A 21,436-nucleotide genomic window follows, 5' to 3' on the forward strand; every position below is an offset into this window, starting at 1 on the left:
CTCCCGACCTGCAGCCAGCCAGGCCCAGCACCCTGCTCTGCCTGCCCTCCTGCTGGCCTTGCGCAAACCTCCAGCCTGTCCAGGTGGCCGCTCTTGGCAGGGTTGAGGTCTGGGCCGTGTGCAGAACTTCCCATCTGAGGCCTGCATGCTGCCCCTCCCCCCCGTGATGTCTGGACATCTTGTTTCTGCAATAGTAAACCCACTATACGTTAACATGAGTAAGATGTTAATGCAAAACTACTTTCCCCCCAAAAAAGTTAGAGTAACAGTGTTTCACATTTATTATTTATTTTATGTATGTATGTGTTTACTTATTTATTTTGGCGCCACTCCTGGGACTTGGACTTGAGACCTGGGTGCTGCCATTGACCTTTTATGCTCAAGGCTCTACCACTTAAGCCACAGCTCCGCTTCTGGGTTTTTTAGTGGTTAATTGGAGAGAAGAGTCTTCTTTCCTTCCTGGGCTGGCTTCAAATCCTGATTCTCAGACCTCAGCCTTCACAGAAGCTAGGATGACAGTGTGAACCGTGCGCCGTTTGGCTTGGTGGGTGGTAGCCAGCGTGCAGAGCCAGCCAGTGCCCAGACGGGAGCCCTCGGGGCCATGAGAGAAGTGTGCTGACCACCCCAGGCTGTGCTGTCCTCCCTCCTCGTGGTGATTTCCAGATCTTGCTGCCAGAGCGGGTTCGGACCATGGAGAACCACTGGCCTCCACTCAGAGCAGGGTCTGGGTTTGGGAGCCACAGGTGCTGTGTGTCAGTGCCTCGCCCAGCAGCCCTTGGCCAGGACGCCCCGACCTCTGCAGACAGGTCTTCACAGGAAGTGCCATCAGGCTCCTGGGACAAAATGCATTTTCTGAAACTCTGGATTTTTCCTGACAGCTTGGATTTGTGTTTGGAAGCAAAGACTATCCGTTGTCTCCAGACAGCCAGGCCACTGGTGCCCTCCTCAGGAGACCCTGCCACCCCAGTGACCTCACTGTCCACCAGGCTGCCTGCAGAGTGAGGTGGTGCACACACACACACCAGCACTGCAGCGTGGCACACCCATGCACCAACACTGCAGCAGCTCACACACACACCAGCAGAGCAGAGTGGCACACACACACACCAGCACTGCAGTGGCACACCCATGCACCACCACTGCAGCAGCTCACACACGCACCAGCAGAGCAGAGTGGCACACACACACACCAGCACTGCAGCGTGGCACACCCATGCACCAACACTGCAGCAGCTCACACACGCACCAGCAGAGCAGAGTGGCAAACTCACACACACACCAGCACTGCAGAGTGGCACACACACACACCAGCACTGCAGAGTGGCACACCCATGCACCAACACTGCAGCAGCTCACACACATACCAGCAGAGCAGAGTGGCACACACACACACCAGCACTGCAGAGTGGCACACCCATGCACCAACACTGCAGCAGCTCGCACACATACCAGCAGAGCAGAGTGGCACACACACACACCAGCACTGCAGCGTGGCACACCCATGCACCAACACTGCAGCAGCTCACACGCACCAGCAGAGCAGAGTGGCACACACACACACGCCAGCACTGCAGAGTGGCACACCCATGCACCAACACTGCAGCAGCTCACACACACACCAGCAGAGCAGAGTGGCACACACACACGCACACCAGCAGAGCAGAGTGGCACACACACACACACACACCAGCAGAGCAGCGTGGCACACTCACACACACCAGCACTGCAGAGTGGCACACCCATGCACCAACACTGCAGCAGCTCACACACGCACCAGCAGAGCAGAGTGGCACACTCACACACGCCAGCACTGCAGAGTGACACACACACACACACACACACACACACACACACACACACCAGCACTGCAGTGGCGCACACACATGTATCAGTGCTGCAGAGTGGCACACACACACGTGCCAGCACAGCACAGTGGCACACACACACACGCCAGCACTGCAGAGTGGCGCACACGCATACACTCGCATTGCAGCATGGCACACACACAAGCATGCTGCAGAGTGGCGCCGGTGCTGTCGATCTGCAGCCAGTGGAAACCCCAGCACCAGTGGCACACCTGGCCTTCACAGGACACTCCGCAGTGCTTGCGTCTTGTCCCATGGAGCCGCGCTCGGTGCTCACTGCATAAGCACACTGCTTGGTCAAGGCATGCGCAGACCCCAGGCCGCCCCGCTGGTGCTGCTGGCTCTACGGTGGCACCTCTCCTTTTCCACCTTGGCCTTCAACTCATGGTGCAGCACGGAAACCACTTGCTGCTGTGGCGCTGGGCAGCTGAGCCCCTGAGGAGCCCCACCCCCCCTGGCCGCCCTCCCCCAGCACTCGCCTGATGCTGCACAGCCCACCTGACTGGCAGTGGGAAGGACTCTGGGTGGAAGGGCGTGTCTGCGCATGGGTCGCCAGGGCTGCTGCCCCTGCGAGGACAGGACCAGACAGACCTGCCGCGTGCTGCGTGGGCACCCAGTGCCCACAGCTCTGCGTTTGCACTTTCACGTGAAAGAGGGCGGGGGCGGGGCGGGGCAGGACGGCCCGCTGGCCTTGCTTGTCCTGTGGAGAGGGTGCTGAGGAGGAGGAGAGTCGGTGAGTGACCGCCGCGCCTGCAGCTGCAGTGAGGGAACCAAGGCTGGCGTGGCATCTCTAGGGCGCCACTCAACCACCAAATTCTTCCATTCAGTAATTCCCGTTAGCCACTGCTCTTATTGCTCAGTTCTTTTTCTTTGGTTTTAGGGTTTGTTTCTTTTTTCCTTTCTCAGGCACTTGAAACTATTTCAGCAGTCTTTAAAACCGGGTGCTGGTGACACATCTGTAATCCCAGCTACTCAGGAGAGACTGCAATATAAGGACTACTGTTTGAAGCCAGCCCAGGCTAGAAAGTCTGTGAGACTCCAGTTAACCACCAAAAGAAAGCCAGAAGAGGAACTGGGGCTCAAGGAGTAGAGCACTAACCTTGAGCAAATAGCTCAGGCACAGTGCCTAGGTACTGAGTTGAAGCCCCATCCCTGGAACACACAGCACACACACACACGTGTGTGCACGTGCATGCACGCTCATGTGTATGTTCGCTGAGACTCTGGGCCTCCCATGAGTGTAGGTGTTCTTTTAGCAGTGCGCTTGCTGTGGGCAGGTAGGTCAGGAACATGGTGACGGCGAATTACCCTTGAAGGCTCTGTGTGGCAGAGGAGCTGCACGGGGGCTGGAGAGGGAGCCGGGGCATTTTTGCAGGTGAAATCAGACAGAACTTCCTCTCCCCTCCCCGCTTTCTCCCAGGGACACAGCACAGCCCCTTGCTCTCCCTCCTGTAGTTGAAGAGGAGTGGGGGGTGGCATCTGGATGGCAGACGGCTGGCTCTCCTCTCCCCCCGCCCCCCCTTCCCTGTGATACTCAGACACAGCCAGCTTTGTGCTTCCCAAGCATGGTGGCTGTCAGAGCCCAGCCACCAGGTCTGGGCTAGGCCTTGTCACCGGGGCTGGGCCAGTGACAAGCAAACAATCAGCCAGCATAGGGGTGCCTGCCCTCATCCTGAGGGGCTGTGCAGGGGTGCCTGCCCTCATCCTGAGGGGCTGTGCAGGGGTGCCTGCCCTCATCCTGAGGGGCTGTGCAGGGGTGCCTGCCCTCATCCTGAGGGGCTGTGCAGGGGTGCCTGCTTTCATCCTGAGGGGCTGTGCAGGGGTGCCTGCCCTCATCCTGAGGGGCTGTGCAGGGGTGCCTGCCCTCATCCTGAGGGGCTGTGCAGGGGTGCCTGCCCGCATCCTGAGGGGCTGTGCAGGGGTGCCTGCCCGCATCCTGAGGGGCTGTGCAGGGGTGCCTGCCCGCATCCTGAGGGGCTGTGCAGGGGTGCCTGCCCGCACCCTGAGGGGCTGTGCAGCATAGGGGTGCCTGCCCGCATCCTGAGGGGCTGTGCAGGGCCGGGGGGGGTGGGCAGCTGAGGAGCACAGGTGGGTAATTGTTAATTTTATCACCACTGCAATTAATTACAGTGATTGTCCCGGGAGCCAAGCGGGCCGAGATAGGGCCGGCTTGTCCTGTCGCGCCCCGTGGATTTGCTTCCAGATCAGTGGTGCGCCGTGCAGCCCACATTAATCACCGGTGGACAGGCTCCGAGCGTAGGAGGGGATGGCGCGCACGGCTCTGGGCCCAGGCGGCCTCCTAGGCGGTGTCCGCTTCCATCCTTTGAGTGTCACCCCACCTACACAGCCCGCCAGGCCCTGCTTCTGACCCTGGTCGGAACACCTGTCCACCCGTGGACCTCTCTGGGCAGCCGGGGTTGGTCCTGAGCCCCAGCAGTGCCAAGGGCCCTGGGCTGAGTTCTAACGTCTACACAGGAAATCCACTTCCTGGCCCTGACTTGGGGACCTGCTGTGTCCAGGTGGTGACCTCCTGTCAGGTCCTGTGCTTACTCACCACAGAAGGGATCCAGACAGGCCATTCCGCGCTGATTGTGCTTGGGGACTAGAACGTCTTCATCTGCAAGTGCATGTAAAAGTGAGCTGCAGAGCCGGGTGTGGCGACTATAATCCCCACTGCTCGGGGGAGGTGGCCGAGGAGCTTGTCTGGACAGGATGATGTCAGGGGTGCATGAGGACCCGGGCCTGTGGGTCCTGCAGCTTCAGCATCAGAGCTGTGCTGAGGAGACCAGGCTTCTAAGGGCAGGGTGGTGGCTCCGGATGCTTCCCTTCCAAATTGGCACTTTGCAGTGTGAAGTGCACACCAGACCCAAGTCTGAAGACACAGGAACAGCCATGGGGTCAGAGACGATGAGCAGAGTGTGGCTCCCTAGGCCCCACGGAAGGGCCAGCTGGGATGCTGTGGACAGCCGAGGCTAGCGAAGTGAGAAGCTGTCCCAGGGTGCACGGACAAGCCGGGAAAGATCAACCTCTCTGCCAGGAAAGGCCCTGTGCCTGGGCCTGGCCCTGCTGCCCTAGCCCTGTGAGGACTTCCCAGCCTACCTGTGGGAAGCCCTGCTGCCCAACCCTGCCTGCTTCCACCTGGCCTGCACTGGCCTGGGGCTCCATCACCTGCACACACCTCCATCCTGTCCCTTGCACTGACACACTGTCTGTCACCTGCACACACCTCCATCCTGTCCCTTGCACTGACACACTGTCTGTCACCTGCACACACCTCCATCCTGTCCCTTGCACTGACACACTGTCACCTGCACACTCCTCCACCCTGTCCCTTGCACTGACACACTGTCACCTGCATGCTCCTCCATCCTGTCCCTTGCACTGACACACTGTCACCTGCACGCTCCTCCATCCTGTCCCTTGCACTGACACACTGTCACCTGCACGCTCCTCCACCCTGTCCCTTGCACTGACACACTGTCACCTGCATGCTCCTCCATCCTGTCCCTTGCACTGACACACTGTCACCTGCACGCTCCTCCATCCTGTCCCTTGCACTGACACACTGTCACCTGCACACACCTCCATCCTGTCCCTTGCACTGACACACTGTCACCTGCACACTCCTCCATCCTGTCCCTTGCACTGACACACTGTCACCTGCACACACCTCCATCCTGTCCCTTGCACTGACACACTGTCACCTGCACGCTCCTCCATCCTGTCCCTTGCACTGACACACTGTCACCTGCACATCCTCCATCCTGTCCCTTGCACTGACACTGTCACCTGCACGCTCCTCCATCCTGTCCCTTGCACTGACACAGTCACCTGCACACACCTCCATCCTGTCCCTTGCACTGACACAGTCACCTGCACACACCTCCATCCTGTCCCTTGCAATGACACACTGTCACCTGCACGCTCCTCCATCCTGTCCCTTGCACTGACACACTGTCACCTGCACACTCCTCCATCCTGTCCCTTGCACTGACAAACTGTCTGTCACCTGCACACACCTCCATCCTGTCCCTTGCACTGACACACTGTCTGTCACCTGCACACACCTCCATCCTGTCCCTTGCACTGACACACTGTCACCTGCACACTCCTCCACCCTGTCCCTTGCACTGACACACTGTCACCTGCACGCTCTTCCATCCTGTCCCTTGCACTGACACACTGTCACCTGCACACTCCTCCATCCTGTCCCTTGCACTGACACACTGTCACCTGCACACTCCTCCATCCTGTCCCTTGCACTGACACACTGTCACCTGCACGCTCCTCCATCCTGTCCCTTGCACTGACACTGTCACCTGCACGTTCCTCCATCCTGTCCCTTGCACTGACACAGTCACCTGCACACTCCTCCATCCTGTCCCTTGCACTGACACAGTCACCTGCACACACCTCCATCCTGTCCCTTGCACTGACACACTGTCACCTGCACGCTCCTCCATCCTGTCCCTTGCACTGACACACTGTCACCTGCACACTCCTCCATCCTGTCCCTTGCACTGACACACTGTCTGTCACCTGCACACACCTCCATCCTGTCCCTTGCACTGACACACTGTCACCTGCACACTCCTCCATCCTGTCCCTTGCACTGACACACTGTCACCTGCACGCTCCTCCATCCTGTCCCTTGCACTGACACACTGTCACCTGCATGCTCCTCCATCCTGTCCCTTGCACTGACACACTGTCACCTGCACACACCTCCATCCTGTCCCTTGCACTGACACACTGTCACCTGCACACTCCTCCATCCTGTCCCTTGCACTGACACACTGTCACCTGCACGCTCCTCCATCCTGTCCCTTGCACTGACACAGTCTGTCACCTGCACGCTCCTCCATCCTGTCCCTTGTACTGACACAGTCACCTGCACACACCTCCATCCTGTCCCTTGCACTGACACACTGTCTGTCACCTGCACACTCCTCCATCCTGTCCCTTGCACTGACACACTGTCACCTGCACACTCCTCCATCCTGTCCCTTGCACTGACACAGTCTGTCACCTGCACACTCCTCCATCCTGTCCCTTGCACTGACACACTGTCACCTGCATGCTCCTCCACCCTGTCCCTTGCACTGACACAGTCTGTCACCTGCACACTCCTCCATCCTGTCACTTGCACTGACACACTGTCACCTGCACACACCTCCATCCTGTCCCTTGCACTGACACACTGTCACCTGCACGCTCCTCCATCCTGTCCCTTGCACTGACACACTGTCTGTCACCTGCACACACCTCCATCCTGTTCCTTGCACTGACATACTGTCACCTGCACACTCCTCCGTCCTGTCCCTTGCACTGACAGTCACCTGCACACTCCTCCATCCTGTCCCTTGCACTGACACACTGTCACCTGCACACTCCTCCATCCTGTCCCTTGCACTGACAGTCTGTCACCTGCACACTCCTCCATCCTGTCACTTGCACTGACACACTGTCACCTGCACACACCTCCATCCTGTCCCTTGCACTGACACACTGTCTGTCACCTGCACGCTCCTCCATCCTGTCCCTTGCACTGACACAGTCTGTCACCTGCACACACCTCCATCCTGTTCCTTGCACTGACACACTGTCACCTGCACACTCCTCCGTCCTGTCCCTTGCACTGACACAGTCACCTGCACACTCCTCCATCCTGTCCCTTGCACTGACACACTGTCACCTGCATGCTCCTCCATCCTGTCCCTTGCACTGACAGTCTGTCACCTGCACACTCCTCCATCCTGTCACTTGCACTGACACACTGTCACCTGCACACTCCTCCATCCTGTCCCTTGCACTGACACACTGTCTGTCACCTGCACGCTCCTCCATCCTGTCCCTTGCACTGACACACTGTCACCTGCACACTCCTCCATCCTGTCCCTTGCACTGACACACTGTCACCTGCACACACCTCCATCCTGTCCCTTGCACTGACACACAGTCACCTGCACACACCTCCATCCTGTCCCTTGCACTGACACACTGTCACCTGCACGCTCCTCCATCCTGTCCCTTGCACTGACACACTGTCTGTCACCTGCACACACCTCCATCCTGTCCCTTGCACTGACACACAGTCACCTGCACACACCTCCATCCTGTCCCTTGCACTGACACTGTCACCTGCATGCTCTTCCATCCTGTCCCTTGCACTGACACACAGTCACCTGCACGCTCCTCCATCCTGTCCCTTGCACTGACACTGTCACCTGCATGCTCCTCCATCCTGTCCCTTGCACTGACACAGTCACCTGCATGCTCCTCCATCCTGTCCCTTGCACTGACACACTGTCTGTCACCTGTACACACCTCCATCCTGTCCCTTGCACTGACACACTGTCACCTGCATGCTCCTCCATCCCATGTGGGGCCCAACCTGAGTCCCAGACAGGCAGCTTCTACCAGGGATCAAGGTTCATTTCTCCAGAATCCATGCCCAGAGTAGAGAAACACTTAGCAAGTTAACCTGCCATTTCAGTATTCTTTAAAAATATCATGTAAGCAAATACCAGGTAAGTTCTTGAGTCCTTTGAGAGACCAAGGATACAGTTCCTGTGAATGTTTGTTGGCTCCCCCTTGGTGAGCAGGCAGGAAGTGCATTCTACAAGGTATCACCACATCGGGGAGATGGAGGCCCAGGCCAGCAAGAGAGTGGCTGGGCTTGCAGGAGGCGGAGGACCACAATTAACCCTGACAGGAGCTCTGACAGCTTCAGACTGGAAAACAGCCTCATTCCTTCTACTAAGGGCAGCAGACTGGTGGGGGTAAACACCCTCCTCAACACTGTTGGCCTTGGGCGACCAGAGAGGAACATTCGACTAAAAGGATGGTTGTGCAGGGTGTAGACATCGAAGGCCCTAAAAGCACTGTGGACGCCCCGGGGTAGGGAAGGCAGGTCTAGGCAAAGAGCCCTACAATGCCCTCCCTAGTGGCACCCAGCGAAGTGCCTTTCCCAGGCTGGACCTGGCAAAATGCCCTGAGGTGCCCACACCAGACCAGTTGTTCTCAGGAGAGCTCACCTGTTACTACAGCATAGTCTAAGCACAATGCCCATGTGGGGTGAGTTCATACTCATCAGGACAGCCTCTGAGATGACACTGCTCACAGCTCTGACACTGCACGCAGCTCTGACAGGACACTGCACACAGCTCTGACAGTGCACACAGCTCTGACAGTGCACACAGCTCTGACACTGCACACAGCTCTGACACTGCACGCAGCTCTGACAGGACACTGCACACAGCTCTGACACTGCACACAGCTCTGACACTGCACACAGCTCTGACACTGCACACAGCTCTGACAGGACACTGCACACAGCTCTGACACTGCACACAGCTCTGACAGGATACTGCATCCTGAACCAGGGCTACTCTCTCCAGACGTAGACATAAGACAAGTGGTCTCCTCAGATCTGGATTGTCTACCTGGGTGAGGACTCTACCTAGAGGTTGTGGTGTGTGGAGGTGGGCAGTGCCCGGTGGGGCCACCCAGGGCCAGGCTGAGCTATGCCAGGCTGGCCCCGTGGGTGAGGCGGTGTGTACCTGTGGCATGGACAGGGTGAGGTGGGTCAGGCTTACTGCGATGGTCAGAAGACCCTGCAAGAAGGCAGCGGTTACTGGCTGGAGCCCCACCTTCAAAGGGCTACACAGGGTCTCAGGGGCAGCAAGCCAAGGACAGTGCCCCATGGTCATGCCTGACAGGAACTCGGTCAGCAGAGTGAGGGGACGCCGGGCCTGCGGCGGAGGCCTGAGCTGCCCGTAGCAGCGCAGGAGGAGAGCGAGTTTGACGTGAAGACAGGCTGTGCCGGTGGCTGCTGCGGAGGTGTCTCTGTGCGCCCTCTCCTTGGGCAGCATGGTCCTCCCTTCTGGACCCAAGGACGGCCAGGGTGAGGGTGCGCCTAAAACAGCCTCTTTGTCTCCGCAGCTACCCGTACAGCGAGGACCCCAGCCAGGGCCAGCAGTACATGAGCACCCGCTGCCCGGCGTGGTGTGACCGCATCCTCATGTCCTTGTCTGCCAAGGAGCTGGTGCTCAAGGTCAGTGGAGGCTGAGGACCAGAGGAGGCGGGAGGGCCGAGGCCAGCCCCACGGCCATGTGGGCGGCGCCCCACCCTCCTGGGTGAGCACGGACCTCGCACCGGTCCTTGCCCAGGCCGGGGAGGGAGGGGACGGGGGAGGGCCGCCCTCTTACAGTCTGTCAGACCTGTGGAGCCCACGGCCTCGGGGGGCGGCAGAGCCTCCGTCCTCTCCCTTGCTCCGGCTGTGAGACCCAGGCTTGCATCTGGGCTGGACAGGCCTGGGGGGACCATGGTGTTCTCACAGCTGGGAACTTGCCCACTTTCATAGGGCTTCCGGGGGATTCCACTCCCTCCCATGTTTTAACCCAAAGGGGTGTTTTCAGAAGAGTTGGGTTTGTGTCGGCCTGTCAGCAGTGGGCACACAGTGGGCCCCACAGCACAGACATCTTCTTGCTGCTCACCACGCGGAGCCGAGGGTCCAACCCAGCCTGGTCTGGGGTTAGCAGGAACAGGAGATGCGGGTAGCTGTGAGCCTGGAGCTCTGTGCTCCAGCGCCCTGTCCCCACAGCCCAGTCCCGGCATGTCTGAGAGCATCCTGACCAACCCCTGCCCTCCCCCCCACGTGCCAGGTCAGTCCAGTTGCCCTGAGCTTCTCCATCTGTGTCCCTGCTGCCCTCCCCCGCTGTATCCTCCAGAGGCCTGGCCCTCACCGTCTCCACCTGCTCTCCCGGAGCGCTCTGCAGGGGAGGACGGAGGCAGGAGTGTGGTGACCCCACTTAGGTCTGCAGGACTCGAGTGAGGTGGGCTGGGCCAGGGCCTTGCGCAGCCCTTCTGCCAGTGTCCTGCCAAGTGTCCAGCCTGCTCACCAGTGTGGGCTCCATGCCCAGCCTGCTCACCAACGTCCATGCAAGCCTGAGCAGGTGCTAGCCAGGAACCCGCAGACCCAGGGCAAGCTGGGCAGGAGCCTCCCCTCTCGGCCTGGACTGATGCACACGCCACGTGGAGGAGGCAGGTGGTGGGCTTGCACCCTGGCTGCCTCGCCATGGGTCGCCTGCCTGACCAGGAGCCCAGCTGGGGAGAACAGAGACTGCATCGTCCAGGAGGATATACCTAGTACCACAAACGCTACGCTTCGTGACAAGTCTACAAGGACACGGTGCGGGCTTGAGTTGGTGGTAGAAAGCTACTGGGGGCCTGGCGGCCGTGCAGAGTCCAAACACAGCTCCACAGAGGGCAGCCTTTGAACCGACTGCTCATATGTGTTCACCTGCCCCTGGGTGCTGGCTTCACAGTCACAGTGGGAAGCCTGGCTCTGCTCTTCATCTGAGCAGAGGGCAAAGCTTTCCTGGCCCCTGAGGGTCGGCCCGTGGACTCCAGCAGGCGGCGGGCATGGAGGGGGGCAGGCGGGGCTGGGAGCAGCCTCCGAGGTGCCATCCATCACGCCACGCTCCGGTGCCGCCACCGCGCTCCAGCGCAGCGAAGGCAGCGCGTGCCGTGGAGCTGCGTGCTCGGCGAGGTGTGCCCGGGTCCTGCCTGCGCCCTGCTGTCATTTGTTTACCTGTCCAAAGATTATGCAGTTGAAAATCCACAATTTTATGCTGCCTTGTAAATTACCACGCCGCGTTTGATGGATGTCCCCACACTTCCGCGGAGCCGCCCCGCACTCCTGGAAGACTGGAAGGTGTTGGTGCGTGCGGGGCCGAAGGTTATGTGTTTATACTTTCTGGCAGGAAACCTTGCTGGAAAGTAAATCTGACCTTAAGCTTCCTACTGCATTAAAGATAATTCAGTGTTAACTTTATCGTCCTGGAAGCTTCAGCTGTGGATATAAAACTTCAGCCTGCTCGGAGCTGACTGATTGCCGGCAGCAAACCTCGACATGGCAGCGGGGCGTACCGAAGCCTGCCGGTGCCGCCGGAGCGTGGCCCTGCGCCTCCGTGTGCAGCATGGCCTTGTGCGTGGCATCCGGGCCCCTGTGCTCCTGCGCGGGGGGCTCTGGGTTCACCGAGCAGGCTGTCGCAGCGAATGTAAACAGGAGGCGGGAAATGGACGTGCTGCTGTAGTTAGTGAAGCCCCTCGGCCGGGAGGCTCGGAGCGGGGCCGAGCAGCGGGTGCGGGGCCACGCCTGCCGGTGCAGAGCTCAGCAGACGGGGAGCCCCACGCTCCCCGGGCAGGGGGTGCGATGCTGCGGCAGCAGAGGTCACCTGCGGTGCCTGGCCAGGCCTGTCCAGGGCCAGCTCCCCCACTGGTCATACCCACCCGGTGTGCCCTGCAACCCTACCTGTTATCCCCCAGTGGCGCATAGTGTACCCCAACCTCCCATGCTGCTCTCTGTTTGCTTTCAGTCAGAGAGTGAGGACAAGGTGGCCACCTACGACCACATTGGGCCCAACGTCTGCATGGGAGACCACAAGGTAAGCTGCCTTCTTGAACCAGGCCCGGGCGGATGGCTGGCAGGAAGGCAGGGTGCGGGGGTCTCACCTCCCTAGCCTAGCTGCAATCCAAGTTAGATTGTGTTTATTTAATTTTAATAAAATACCGAAAGACAGGATGGCAAAATGACTAGTTGTAGTAGAAAATTCATCATGCCACTGTTCGTAAAACACCGTGTCTCGACTGGTTGTTTTTGAAGACTGGTTAGGGCTCTGTGCTGCACTCAGGCCAGCCAGTCAGAGTGATAAATAGGTGTCCCATGGGCCCGGTTGCTTGGGACAGGCACTGGACGTGTGTGCCGGCCTGGGGCGGGCAGCCCTGCAGAGCCAGCGGTGTGGGCGCCCCCCTCCCCGCTGCGCCGCGCCCGGCGCTGACATCATTTTTGCCTGAGCACCTTCCCTGTGGACACGAAGGCTACCTGGAGCCTCTCACGGCCCAGGTGGCCTCGTCCACGTCCTGTGCGCCGTGTTGCCCGTGCACGCCCAGTCTCTCCCGTGGACTCCGCCCCAGCCTCCAGGAGACTTGTGGGCCCGTGGCCTGCCTGCTGACACCCTTTCTTCTCCCCGCTGCAGCCCGTGTTCCTGGCCTTCCGAATCGCACCCGGGGCAGGTAAACCTCACGCCCATGTGCACAAGTGTTGTGTCGTGCAGTGACGTGTTGGTAAATATGGCTCCTTCCCTTAGTTCTCCTTTCTGCAGCTTTTCCTGGTGTGTCTGATCCCTTAATGAACGACTCGTCTCCCTTTAGGAAAGAGGAGCCAGCGCCAGGACCGGGCGCTCGGCGAGACCTCCCTGTAGCAGTGTATCAAAGCTACTCCAGCCGCCACCGGTCCCTGCCCAGCGTTGCCTGCTAGACGGCCGGCCCCACACTTCGCTTCAGCCTCCGGAGCCTCCGGAGCCTCACATACCTCACCATTGTGTCTGTTCGTGTGACATTAAGTAGACATGCTGGGTTTTTAAATAAGTCACAGTCCTATTGCCAAAACTCTAATAGACAAGCGGAGATTCTGTATTTTAGACTCACACTTTTCCATTTGTCCTGAGTGTCTGTGGAGGAGCTTCTCCAGGGTAGAGCCCGGGAGCCTGGGGCCCCTTGCCCGCCGGGGGTGGGGCCCCGTGGTCTGACATGGCCTCTGAATCACACTGCAGCTGCTTTCCATTTTTATATATATAAATACATATAAATATATACTTTTTAAAAATAATTTATAAATCTTACCAAAACTTACGCTGAATATACTTTCTAGTATGAGTGCACGCGTGTCCCATCGGCAGGTAGACTGAGGCAGCAGTTGAGTGACACACGCCAACACCAGTTCCCCAGATGGAGGACCTGCAGTGCCGGAGAAATGGCCCCACTACCCAGGTCCCTGCCCTTGTCACTCTGCTGCCTTCCTCTGTGTAAGATTAAGAACTGAATGTGAAGTTTGTAGCTAGCCTGGTGTACCTTTTAAGAATTTTGTAAACCATTTTGTCTTTTGTTACCGTTTTATGGTGCCAAGTATCCTACATAAAACCATAATCTCGTGGGAGAGTTAGAAATAGCCTCGTCCGCTTCCCACGGATCGCTTCCAGCACGGGCCGGGTGTCAGGGGACGCTGGACTGCCTGTGGCTGCCGGCCTGCGGGGCTGCGGGTGGCCTGCTGCCCATACTCGGCTCCCAGCACTGACTGAGTACCGCGCGGAAGGCAGCCGCAGAGCCTGTTGCCAAAAGAGACACAGCGTGCGTTTATTGATTTACTTCTGAACACTACAGTTCCTGGACCGGGCGGAGGCGTGAGTTCACGTGTTTCTGTGGGAATCACTACCCTGGAGAGTAACTTGGTGTCCGCAGGCCAGCCTGGGCTTGGGAGGTATGGTCCTGTCTGCGCAGTGCTGTGGTCTATGCTTGTCAACATGCCACATCTCGGCCACCACTGGAGATTGTCTGGTTTCTGCTGCGTCCTTCTTCTGAAGGCCTTTGGAAGAGACTGCCCGGTTCCTAAGCAATAAAATTGATCCTGGTGAAAACAGTTCCTGCTGCTTTGTCTCCTGCCCCCCCCCCTTTCCCGTCTTTGAAATGCTAAGTTCTGCTAGTGGCTTCCTTTGTCCCTGTTGTTTGTGCTCTGGCTCATGAATCCTAGCATTTCACTGGCACTGACTGTCAGAGAACCAGTTCTTGAACTTTTCTCTATCAGGAAAAAAAAAGGCTTGTCCCTCAGCATTTGTAATGGAGGTATATAAGTGGTTTGCTTTCCAAAAACAAAAACAAACTTAAAATGAAATTAACTCCTCTGATCTAAACTTTAGCTGAGATATAGCTCATTTGCTGAAATTAACACCGCCACCCTTAAGAAAATTAGCTAAGGGACAACACCCAGACCCTGAGTTCAAGCCCCAGAACCCAGCAGATGTGTTCACAAACATACACACACGTGCAAGCACACAGATTTGGTTTCTTTTTAAGGAAAACCAGCCAGTGACCCAAAAGAAACGTCACCTAGTGATACAACTACGGGGGAAATGCTGAACAAAACTGCAGACTTCTACTTTTCTCATAAACACCTTCAGAATTCCAACCTCAGAGAAATTTTGGATCAACCTGTACTTAATAGGCGATATTGCAACTCAAGGCTTAAATCTGCTACAGAGCACCTGTGGAATACCCGGGGGCCCACGAACAGAGGGAGCAAGTGGGTTTGGGCCTGGGAAATCACACCCTTGGAGCCAACGGGAATGTTCCATAGCTAGGCAGCTTTGGGGGTCCAGGGGGTCCCCGGAAGGCCCTCCCCCGCGGCCGGGGCCCTTCCAGAGTCGGTCGCAGTGGGGTTTGTGAGCCTCTCCAGGTGGGCACAGGTGTTTGAATGGAAATGGTGGGTTTTGGGGCCTCGCGGCGCTCGGGCTGCAGCCCCTCCGTGCGCGCCGGGCCGACTTGCAATGCTCGGTTGGGGCGTCCCGGCTTCTCCAGCGGCCCCGGGCTCGGCCGGGCGGCCTGGGCAGCTCCCCGCGGGCTCCGCGCGCCCGCACCGGCGTTCTGCCCATATTCGGGGGCCACCAAGGACGCGGGCCTGGTGCGTTAAGGGGTGCGGGGAGTGGGGGAGGCGTACCTGCCGCGGGGCCGCCGTGGGCTCCTCCGGGCACCGCGCTTCGGCTCCTTCCCGCGCCCCTGCTGGGCCGCGGGGCGGGCGCGCACGGGGGACCGCGCCTCCGCGGGACCGGGCGGGAGGGAGCCGCGCTCCGGACGGAAGAAACACGCGGGGCCGCCGGGGAGCCGCGCTCCGGACGGAAGAAACACGCGGGGCAGCGGGAGCCGCGGCTCCGACGCGGACGAGTTAAATAATTTATTGACATACAAAGACCCGCCCGCACCCCGCGTCCCGCGCGCCGCGCCCGGCCGGGCCGCTTTATAACTTATTCTGCAAAAATATATGTGCGCGGGGCCGGGGGCGGCGGGGCCGAGCGGGGCCGGGGGCGGCGGGGCCGGCGCGGGGGGCCGGCACGGGGGGCCGGGCGCGGGGGGCCGGCACGGGGGGCCGGGCGCGGGGGGCCGGCGCGGGGGGCCGGGCGCCCGGCCGGCGGCTACACCGCGTCGCCCGCGCCGCACGGGCTGACCAGCGCCAGGCTCGCGGGCTTGTGCTTCTTGAGCAGCCGCGCGATCTTCTCGTCGTCCGAGTTGGGGTCCAGGGGCCGGTTGTACTCGTCGTCGTCCTCGGCGTCCGAGCCGCCCACCTTCAGCCTCTCCGCGTCCGAGTCCTGCTTCTTCTTGGCCGACGCCATCTCCGCTGCGTGCCGCTTGCGCCACTTGGTCCGGCGGTTCTGGAACCACACCTGAGGGAGGGGAGGGCGTGGGGGGGGGTCAGGGCGCGCGGGGCCCCAGCCGGCGACCTCCAAGCCGGGCGTGGTCAGGGCACACGGGGCCTCCGGGTCGAGCGCGATCAGGGCGCGCCGAGCCTCCGCCGGCGACCCCCGTGCCGGGGAGCGATCAGGGCGCAGGGGGCCCCCGGGCCGGTCGCGATCAGGGCTCACAGAGCCCCCGCCGGCAACCCCTGGGCCGGTCTCAATCAGGGCGCACAGGGGCCCCGCCGCCGACCCCCGGGCCGCACTTCGCCGGACGCGGGTCGCGGGCCCCGCGCTCACCTTCACCTGGCTCTCTGTCATGCCCAGCGAGTAGGCCAGCCGCGCGCGCTCGGGGCCTGCCAGGTACTTGGTCTGCTCGAAGGTCTTCTCCAGCGCGAAGATCTGCTGGCCCGAGAACGTCGGCCGCGAGTGTTTCTTCTTGCCGTCCTTGTCCGGGACCCCGCCGGCGGGGGCTGCGGAGGAGGGCGGTGAGCGCGACCCGCGCCGCCCGCGCCCGGCCCGCCCCGCGCCGCGCCGCGCCCCGCGCCGGCCACTTACCCGGGCCGGACAGGCGCGGGTCCCTCCAGGCCGAGCCCTGCACCACGCCGGGCCAGAAGATGGGCGGGCGGCCGGGCAGCTCGGCCAGGGGCTTGGGGTAGCCGCGCGCCACGGCGGCCGCGGGCCCGAAGTAGACGCCGGCCGACGAGGGGAGCCCGCCGAGGCGCGGCAGGCCGCCCAGGAGCCCGCCGCCCGCCGCGCCCACCGGCCGGCCCAGGATGTCGCTGATGCCGTGTGGGGTGCCGAGCGGCAGCTGCGCGCCCAGGCCGCCCAGGGCGGGCGCCTTGAAGCCGGCGGGGCCCTGCAGCGCGTAGGGGAACAGCGACGTCTTCATCTCGGCCATGTTGTGCAGCGCGGCCAGCGGCGCGCTGCTCAGGACGAACGCCCCCGGGCGGTTAGCGTCCATGGGCGCCGCCGCCGGCGGCCCGGGAGCCCATCCGGGCCCCGCCGCCGCCCGCGCCCGCCGGCCGGCGAAGTTTGCGCGGGACGCGGGCGGGCGCCGGCTGCCGTGGGGCGCGGGCGGGCGAGCGAGCGGGCGCCGACGGCCCCAGCGGGCGGGCGGCTCCGGCCCGGGCTGGGCGGCGGCGGCCGGGGGTCCGGGCGGGGCGCGGGCGGCAGCGCCGAGGGCGGCTCCGGGACGGCCGGAGCGGCGCCGCGCGGGCCCGGCGGGCTGATAACCGCGGGGCCGGGGCGCGGCGCGCGCGCTGATTGGCTGCGGGCGCGGGCGGCCCGGCCATTGGCCAGCGCCCCGCCCGGCCGCGCGCCCGGCCCGCGCACTCCATGAAGGGCCCATTAGCGCGGCGGGCGCCCCGGGGCTGTAAATTTGCCCCTGATTTATCTCCCGCGGGACGACATAAATCCCGTCGATGGGAGTTTAGTGAGGCCGCGGTTTTCTCGGGAAATCGGGAAACTACGACGGGGCGCCCTGTCTCCCGAAAGAACGCAGGTCCTAGCTCCGACCAGGCGCCGCGCGCGCCCGTGCGCCCGACGCGGGCACGAGCCCGGGACGCGCGGCCCGACGCCGCCGGGGCCGGGGCCCGGGCCGGGGCGGGCGCGACCCGAGCCCGGACGGCAGCCGCCGCGAGCCGGCGCCGACGGCCAGGGCCGCGCCAGGGAGGAGGAAGCCGGCGCCCCGGGTCCGGAAACGAATGGCCGGCCTCGGCCCGCGCCAGCCAGGCAAGTGTCCCCACGGAAGGCAGGGGGGCAGGGGCTGGAAGGTGTGGGGTTCCCCGGCTCGAGACCCCACGCCCCGACCCCCCGCCCGCCGGCCGTGTGCCCCCGACCTGCAGCGGACGGGAGGACAGAGCCCGGCGGCCTCGGCCTCCGCAGCCCCGGACGGACCGACTGCGCTCCCAGGGCCTTCACCGAGGACCCCGCGGCCGAGCCGCCCGCCGCCCGTTAGCGTCCGGGACCCGGATGCCCGCGAACGGACCGCGGCTCCGGGCCGGGCCCTGCGCGGCGCTCGGACGCCTCCGACCCGGGGCGCTTTGTTGACGACGATTTGCGGGTTCGACTCTCGGAGGGGGCCTGGCGGGAACGTGACCCCGCGGCGCCCCCCTGGCTCTCGCTTCCGTTTTGCCACCTGTGGCGGGGTCGGGCGGCCCCGCGGTCCGGCTGGCACCTGAGGGACGGGATCGGCGCTGCGGACGCACGCGAGCCGCCATGCCCCGCGCCCCCGGCCCCGCCAGACCCCCGGTGCCCTCGGCCCCGCGCCCCCGGCCCCGCCAGACCCCCGGTGCCCTCGGCCCCGCGCCCCCGGCCCCGCCAGACCCCCGGTGCCCTCGGCCCCGCGCCCCCGGCCCCGCCAGACCCCCGGTGCCCTCGGCCCCGCGCCCCCGGCCCCGCCAGACCCCCGGTGCCCTCGGCCCCGCGCCCCCGGCCCCGCCAGATCCCCGGTGCCCTCGGCCGCGCCAGATCCCCGGTGCCCTCGGCCCCGCCAGACCCCCGGTGCCCTCGGCCCCGCCAGACCCCCGGTGCCCTCGGCCGCGCCAGACCCCCGGTGCCCTCGGCCGCGCCCTGCCTCGGATACATCGCGCCCCGCTCGCGGGCGGCAGGCGGAGGCGCGCTTGCGGGAGCGGGATTCTTCCGGTGCCCGCGTCCCGGGAACCGCTGTTCTGCGGGGAGCCGCCCGCGTCTGGTCTCCCCAGGCCGCCTGTGGACCGTAGCCCCAAGGCGCGGGATGGAGCGGGGCCAGGGTGCGGACGGGGGCGCGGCGCGGGGCTCCCCGGGACGGGGTGCGGGTATCTGGTGCGGTAACATCGCTCCGTCTGCGGCCCTCCGTCCCGCTCTTCCCGCGCTGGGTCCCGCGCACCGACTCGGGCCTCTGCGGCCCCGCCCGGCTCCCCACGGGCGCACGGAAGACCCCGCGCCGCCTCCCGCCGGAGGAGCTCGGGCCGCGCCCCGGGCGCCCCCGTGGCTCTCGGTCCGCGGGGCCGGAACGCCCGCCCCGAGCCCGCGGCCGGTGCCCTGCGGGAGGGAGGCGGGCGTGGGCTCTCCGGAAGGGGCCGTTGGTTCCGGCGTCAGGCGGGGGACTTGGACACAGACCCCGCCGCACCAGCACCGCCGCGGCTGGAGTCCGTGCCCGAGGCGCGTGCCACGCCAGCAGCCCGGTGCCGCCTTGGGCCATGGCCCGGCTCAGTCGGCCGCCCCTTGGCCGGTGCTGGGAGGAGGCCCCGGCGCGGCTGCCGCGGGAAGGCCGGCCCCCAGATCGGGGCCAGCTTCCCAGCAAAAGGGGGTCGGTGGGGTGGGGGGCTTCCCGGCGCCCTCTAGTGGCCCCGCCGGGCCGCCCGGGGCCTGACCCAGCTTGGTGGGGTCAGGGGCTCGGCCGCCCAGGCTCACCGCTCCGGCCCACCGCCCCAGCCGCCTCTAGCGCGAACACAGGGCTCAGGCTCGCGTGGCTGGCCCTTGGCCGTGGCCTCACCCCGGGACCCCATCCCGGGACCCCATCCTGGAACCCTCACCGCGAGACGCCATCCCGGGACCCCATCCTGGGACCCTCACCCCGGGACCCCATCCTGGAACCCTCACCGCGAGACGCCATCCCGGGACCCCATCCTGGGACCCTCACCCCAGGACCCCATCCTGGAACCCTCACCGCGGGACCCCATCCTGGGACCCTCACCCCGGGACCCCATCCCGGGACCCCATCCTGGAACCCTCACCCCGGACCTCATCCTGGGACCCTCACCCGGGGACCCTCAGGGAATGGATTCACAGCTGAAGGAGCCAACCTGTGGGGAGATGGTTGGCTTACCAGGGTTTCCAGGGGCTTGGCTAGCTGGGGGCGTCCCATGCAGCTGGGCAGGAGGGAGAAGCCACACCTGTCCCTCCAGCCTCCTAGGCTCAGCTAGGCCTCAATCCTGCAAACCCTCCACTGCCCAAAGGGTGGCCAAGATGAGGAGAGCCAGGGCACCCCCCCCCCAGATCAGACGCCCTCGTACAACTGAGTCTAGGAGGGGGCCCCATGTGAGGCCCAGAGGGAGCAACAGACCCCAAGCTCCCAGGAAGACTGGGCCAGGTGCTGGGGGGGTGGGCTGGGGAGAAGGCATGGGGCAGAAGCGGCCTGGGCCCAATTAGCCCAGCTCCTGGTGGGAAGCAACAGAGCCAGGGCCAGGGGAGCCCCAGGGCAGGGAAGGGAGAGCCCTGCGCTCCACTGGCGCCCCCCCAGCCCCCTCTGGAGACCCCTGGGTTTGCAGGGCCACAGCCAGGCACCTGCTGCCCTGCATCCAAGCCCCACCCACCACTGCTCCGGCTCTCACTGGCTTATCTTAATAAATGGAGCCGCTTCTGGGGAAAGAACAGCTGGACTCTTATCATCTGAGCACAGGTTTCGGTAATGGTTTTGCTGGGCTGACTTCATAAGAGAACGTCCAGGCGCCCCCACCGAGGAGCCTGTTCCCCTGCACCTGTGGCCTCAGTCCATTTGCCAACGCAGTGTAGACGGTGGCGGCTTGGGTCCACATTGGCGCTCTGAGCCCTGAAGTCCCCCCAGGGACCTCCTGGTAGGAGGAACGGGGAGGGTGATGCCAGGCACTGGAAGTGACCCCAGGGCCTGGGCCGCACAGATGAAAACACTCTCCCTCCCATGGACGGGGATGCCCAGCAGCGTTGGGCCAGCACGGTGCCCTCCTTGACCCCCTGTTCCCAGGGAACAGGGCTCCCAGCCAGGATAGTGCTGGGAGTCAAATGGAGGCTCACAGTGGCTCAGGGACCCTGGGGCCAGCAAGGGAGTGAGAACGAAGAGGTTGCAGCCCCTGCCCCAGGGCACTGCCCCTCGGTTCTCCTCCAGACCCAGTGGTCATCCCAGACAAGAGAGCCTGGACTGTGGAAACACACCTTGCCGATCAGAAAGGCAGATACCGCAGCCAGGCAGGGCTGACGCGGGCACAGCAGGGGTGAGGACACAGGGACTGTGGTCAGAGCAGCATTAAGAAGCCCCTGTGGCCAGGCGCCGGTGGCTCACGCCTGTCATCCTAGCCACTCAGGAGGCTGAGATCTGAGGGTCGCGGTTCAAAGCCAGCCTGGGCAGGAAAGTCCGTGAGACTCTTATCTCCAATAAACTACTAGAAAACCAGAAGTGGCGCTGTGGCTCAAGTAGAGCACTTGCCTTGAGCTGAAGAGTTGAGGGACAGTGCCCAGGCCCAAAGTTCAGGCCCTATGACTGACAAAAAAAAAAAGAAGCCACTGTGTGCTTGAGCTCAGCCCTGTAGAAGGACATTTCTTTGGTCT

At 63.0% G+C, this 21,436-nt stretch overlaps 3 protein-coding genes across 4 annotated transcripts in view; 1 reads left to right on the forward strand and 2 right to left on the reverse strand.

Moving 5' to 3' along the window:
* Window positions 1–13,215, forward strand: part of Inpp5a (inositol polyphosphate-5-phosphatase A) — a 193,654-nt gene extending 180,439 nt beyond the window's left edge. For both annotated transcript variants that reach the window (XM_070011461.1, XM_070011462.1), the window contains exons 13-16: window positions 9,810–9,921; window positions 12,248–12,316; window positions 12,908–12,995; window positions 13,083–13,215. In XM_070011461.1, the coding sequence (XP_069867562.1) occupies window positions 9,810–9,921; window positions 12,248–12,316; window positions 12,908–12,988 (262 nt within the window). In that variant the 3' untranslated portion in view covers window positions 12,989–12,995; window positions 13,083–13,215. The remainder of the gene's footprint in view (window positions 1–9,809; window positions 9,922–12,247; window positions 12,317–12,907; window positions 12,996–13,082) is intronic.
* A 2,677-nt stretch (window positions 13,216–15,892) lies between these two features.
* On the reverse strand, window positions 15,893–17,114 carry Nkx6-2 (NK6 homeobox 2). The gene is made up of 3 exons (XM_070011463.1): window positions 16,709–17,114; window positions 16,451–16,623; window positions 15,893–16,141 (listed from the first exon to the last, which is right to left on the reverse strand). Exons 1-3 carry the CDS (start codon window positions 17,112–17,114, stop codon window positions 15,893–15,895), a joined length of 828 nt encoding a protein of 275 aa, XP_069867564.1.
* Window positions 17,115–17,657: 543 nt separating this feature from the next.
* LOC138819838 (collagen alpha-1(I) chain-like) lies at window positions 17,658–19,334 on the reverse strand. The gene has a single exon (XM_070011405.1). It carries the CDS (start codon window positions 19,332–19,334, stop codon window positions 17,658–17,660), a length of 1,677 nt encoding a protein of 558 aa, XP_069867506.1.
* Window positions 19,335–21,436: the final 2,102 nt, after the last annotated feature.

Source organism: Dipodomys merriami, unplaced genomic scaffold (assembly GCF_024711535.1).
Source record: "Dipodomys merriami isolate MVZ:Mamm:240054 unplaced genomic scaffold, mDipMer1.0.p SCAF_82, whole genome shotgun sequence".
In the NCBI taxonomy this organism is placed as follows: Eukaryota; Metazoa; Chordata; class Mammalia; order Rodentia; family Heteromyidae; genus Dipodomys; species Dipodomys merriami.

Bases quoted from the DNA above. Each gene is read 5' to 3' on its own strand.
- LOC138819838 (XM_070011405.1), bottom strand. From the start codon at position 19,334: ATGGCCCAAGGCGGCACCGGGCTGCTGGCGTGGCACGCGCCTCGGGCA.
- Nkx6-2 (XM_070011463.1), bottom strand. From the start codon at position 17,114: ATGGACGCTAACCGCCCGGGGGCGTTCGTCCTGAGCAGCGCGCCGCTG. The intron at 16,624-16,708 runs GTAAGTGGCCGG...CCTCCTCCGCAG, and splicing joins CCCGCGCCTGTCCGGCCCGG to CCCCCGCCGGCGGGGTCCCG. The intron at 16,142-16,450 runs GTGAGCGCGGGG...CCCCTCCCTCAG, and splicing joins TGACAGAGAGCCAGGTGAAG to GTGTGGTTCCAGAACCGCCG.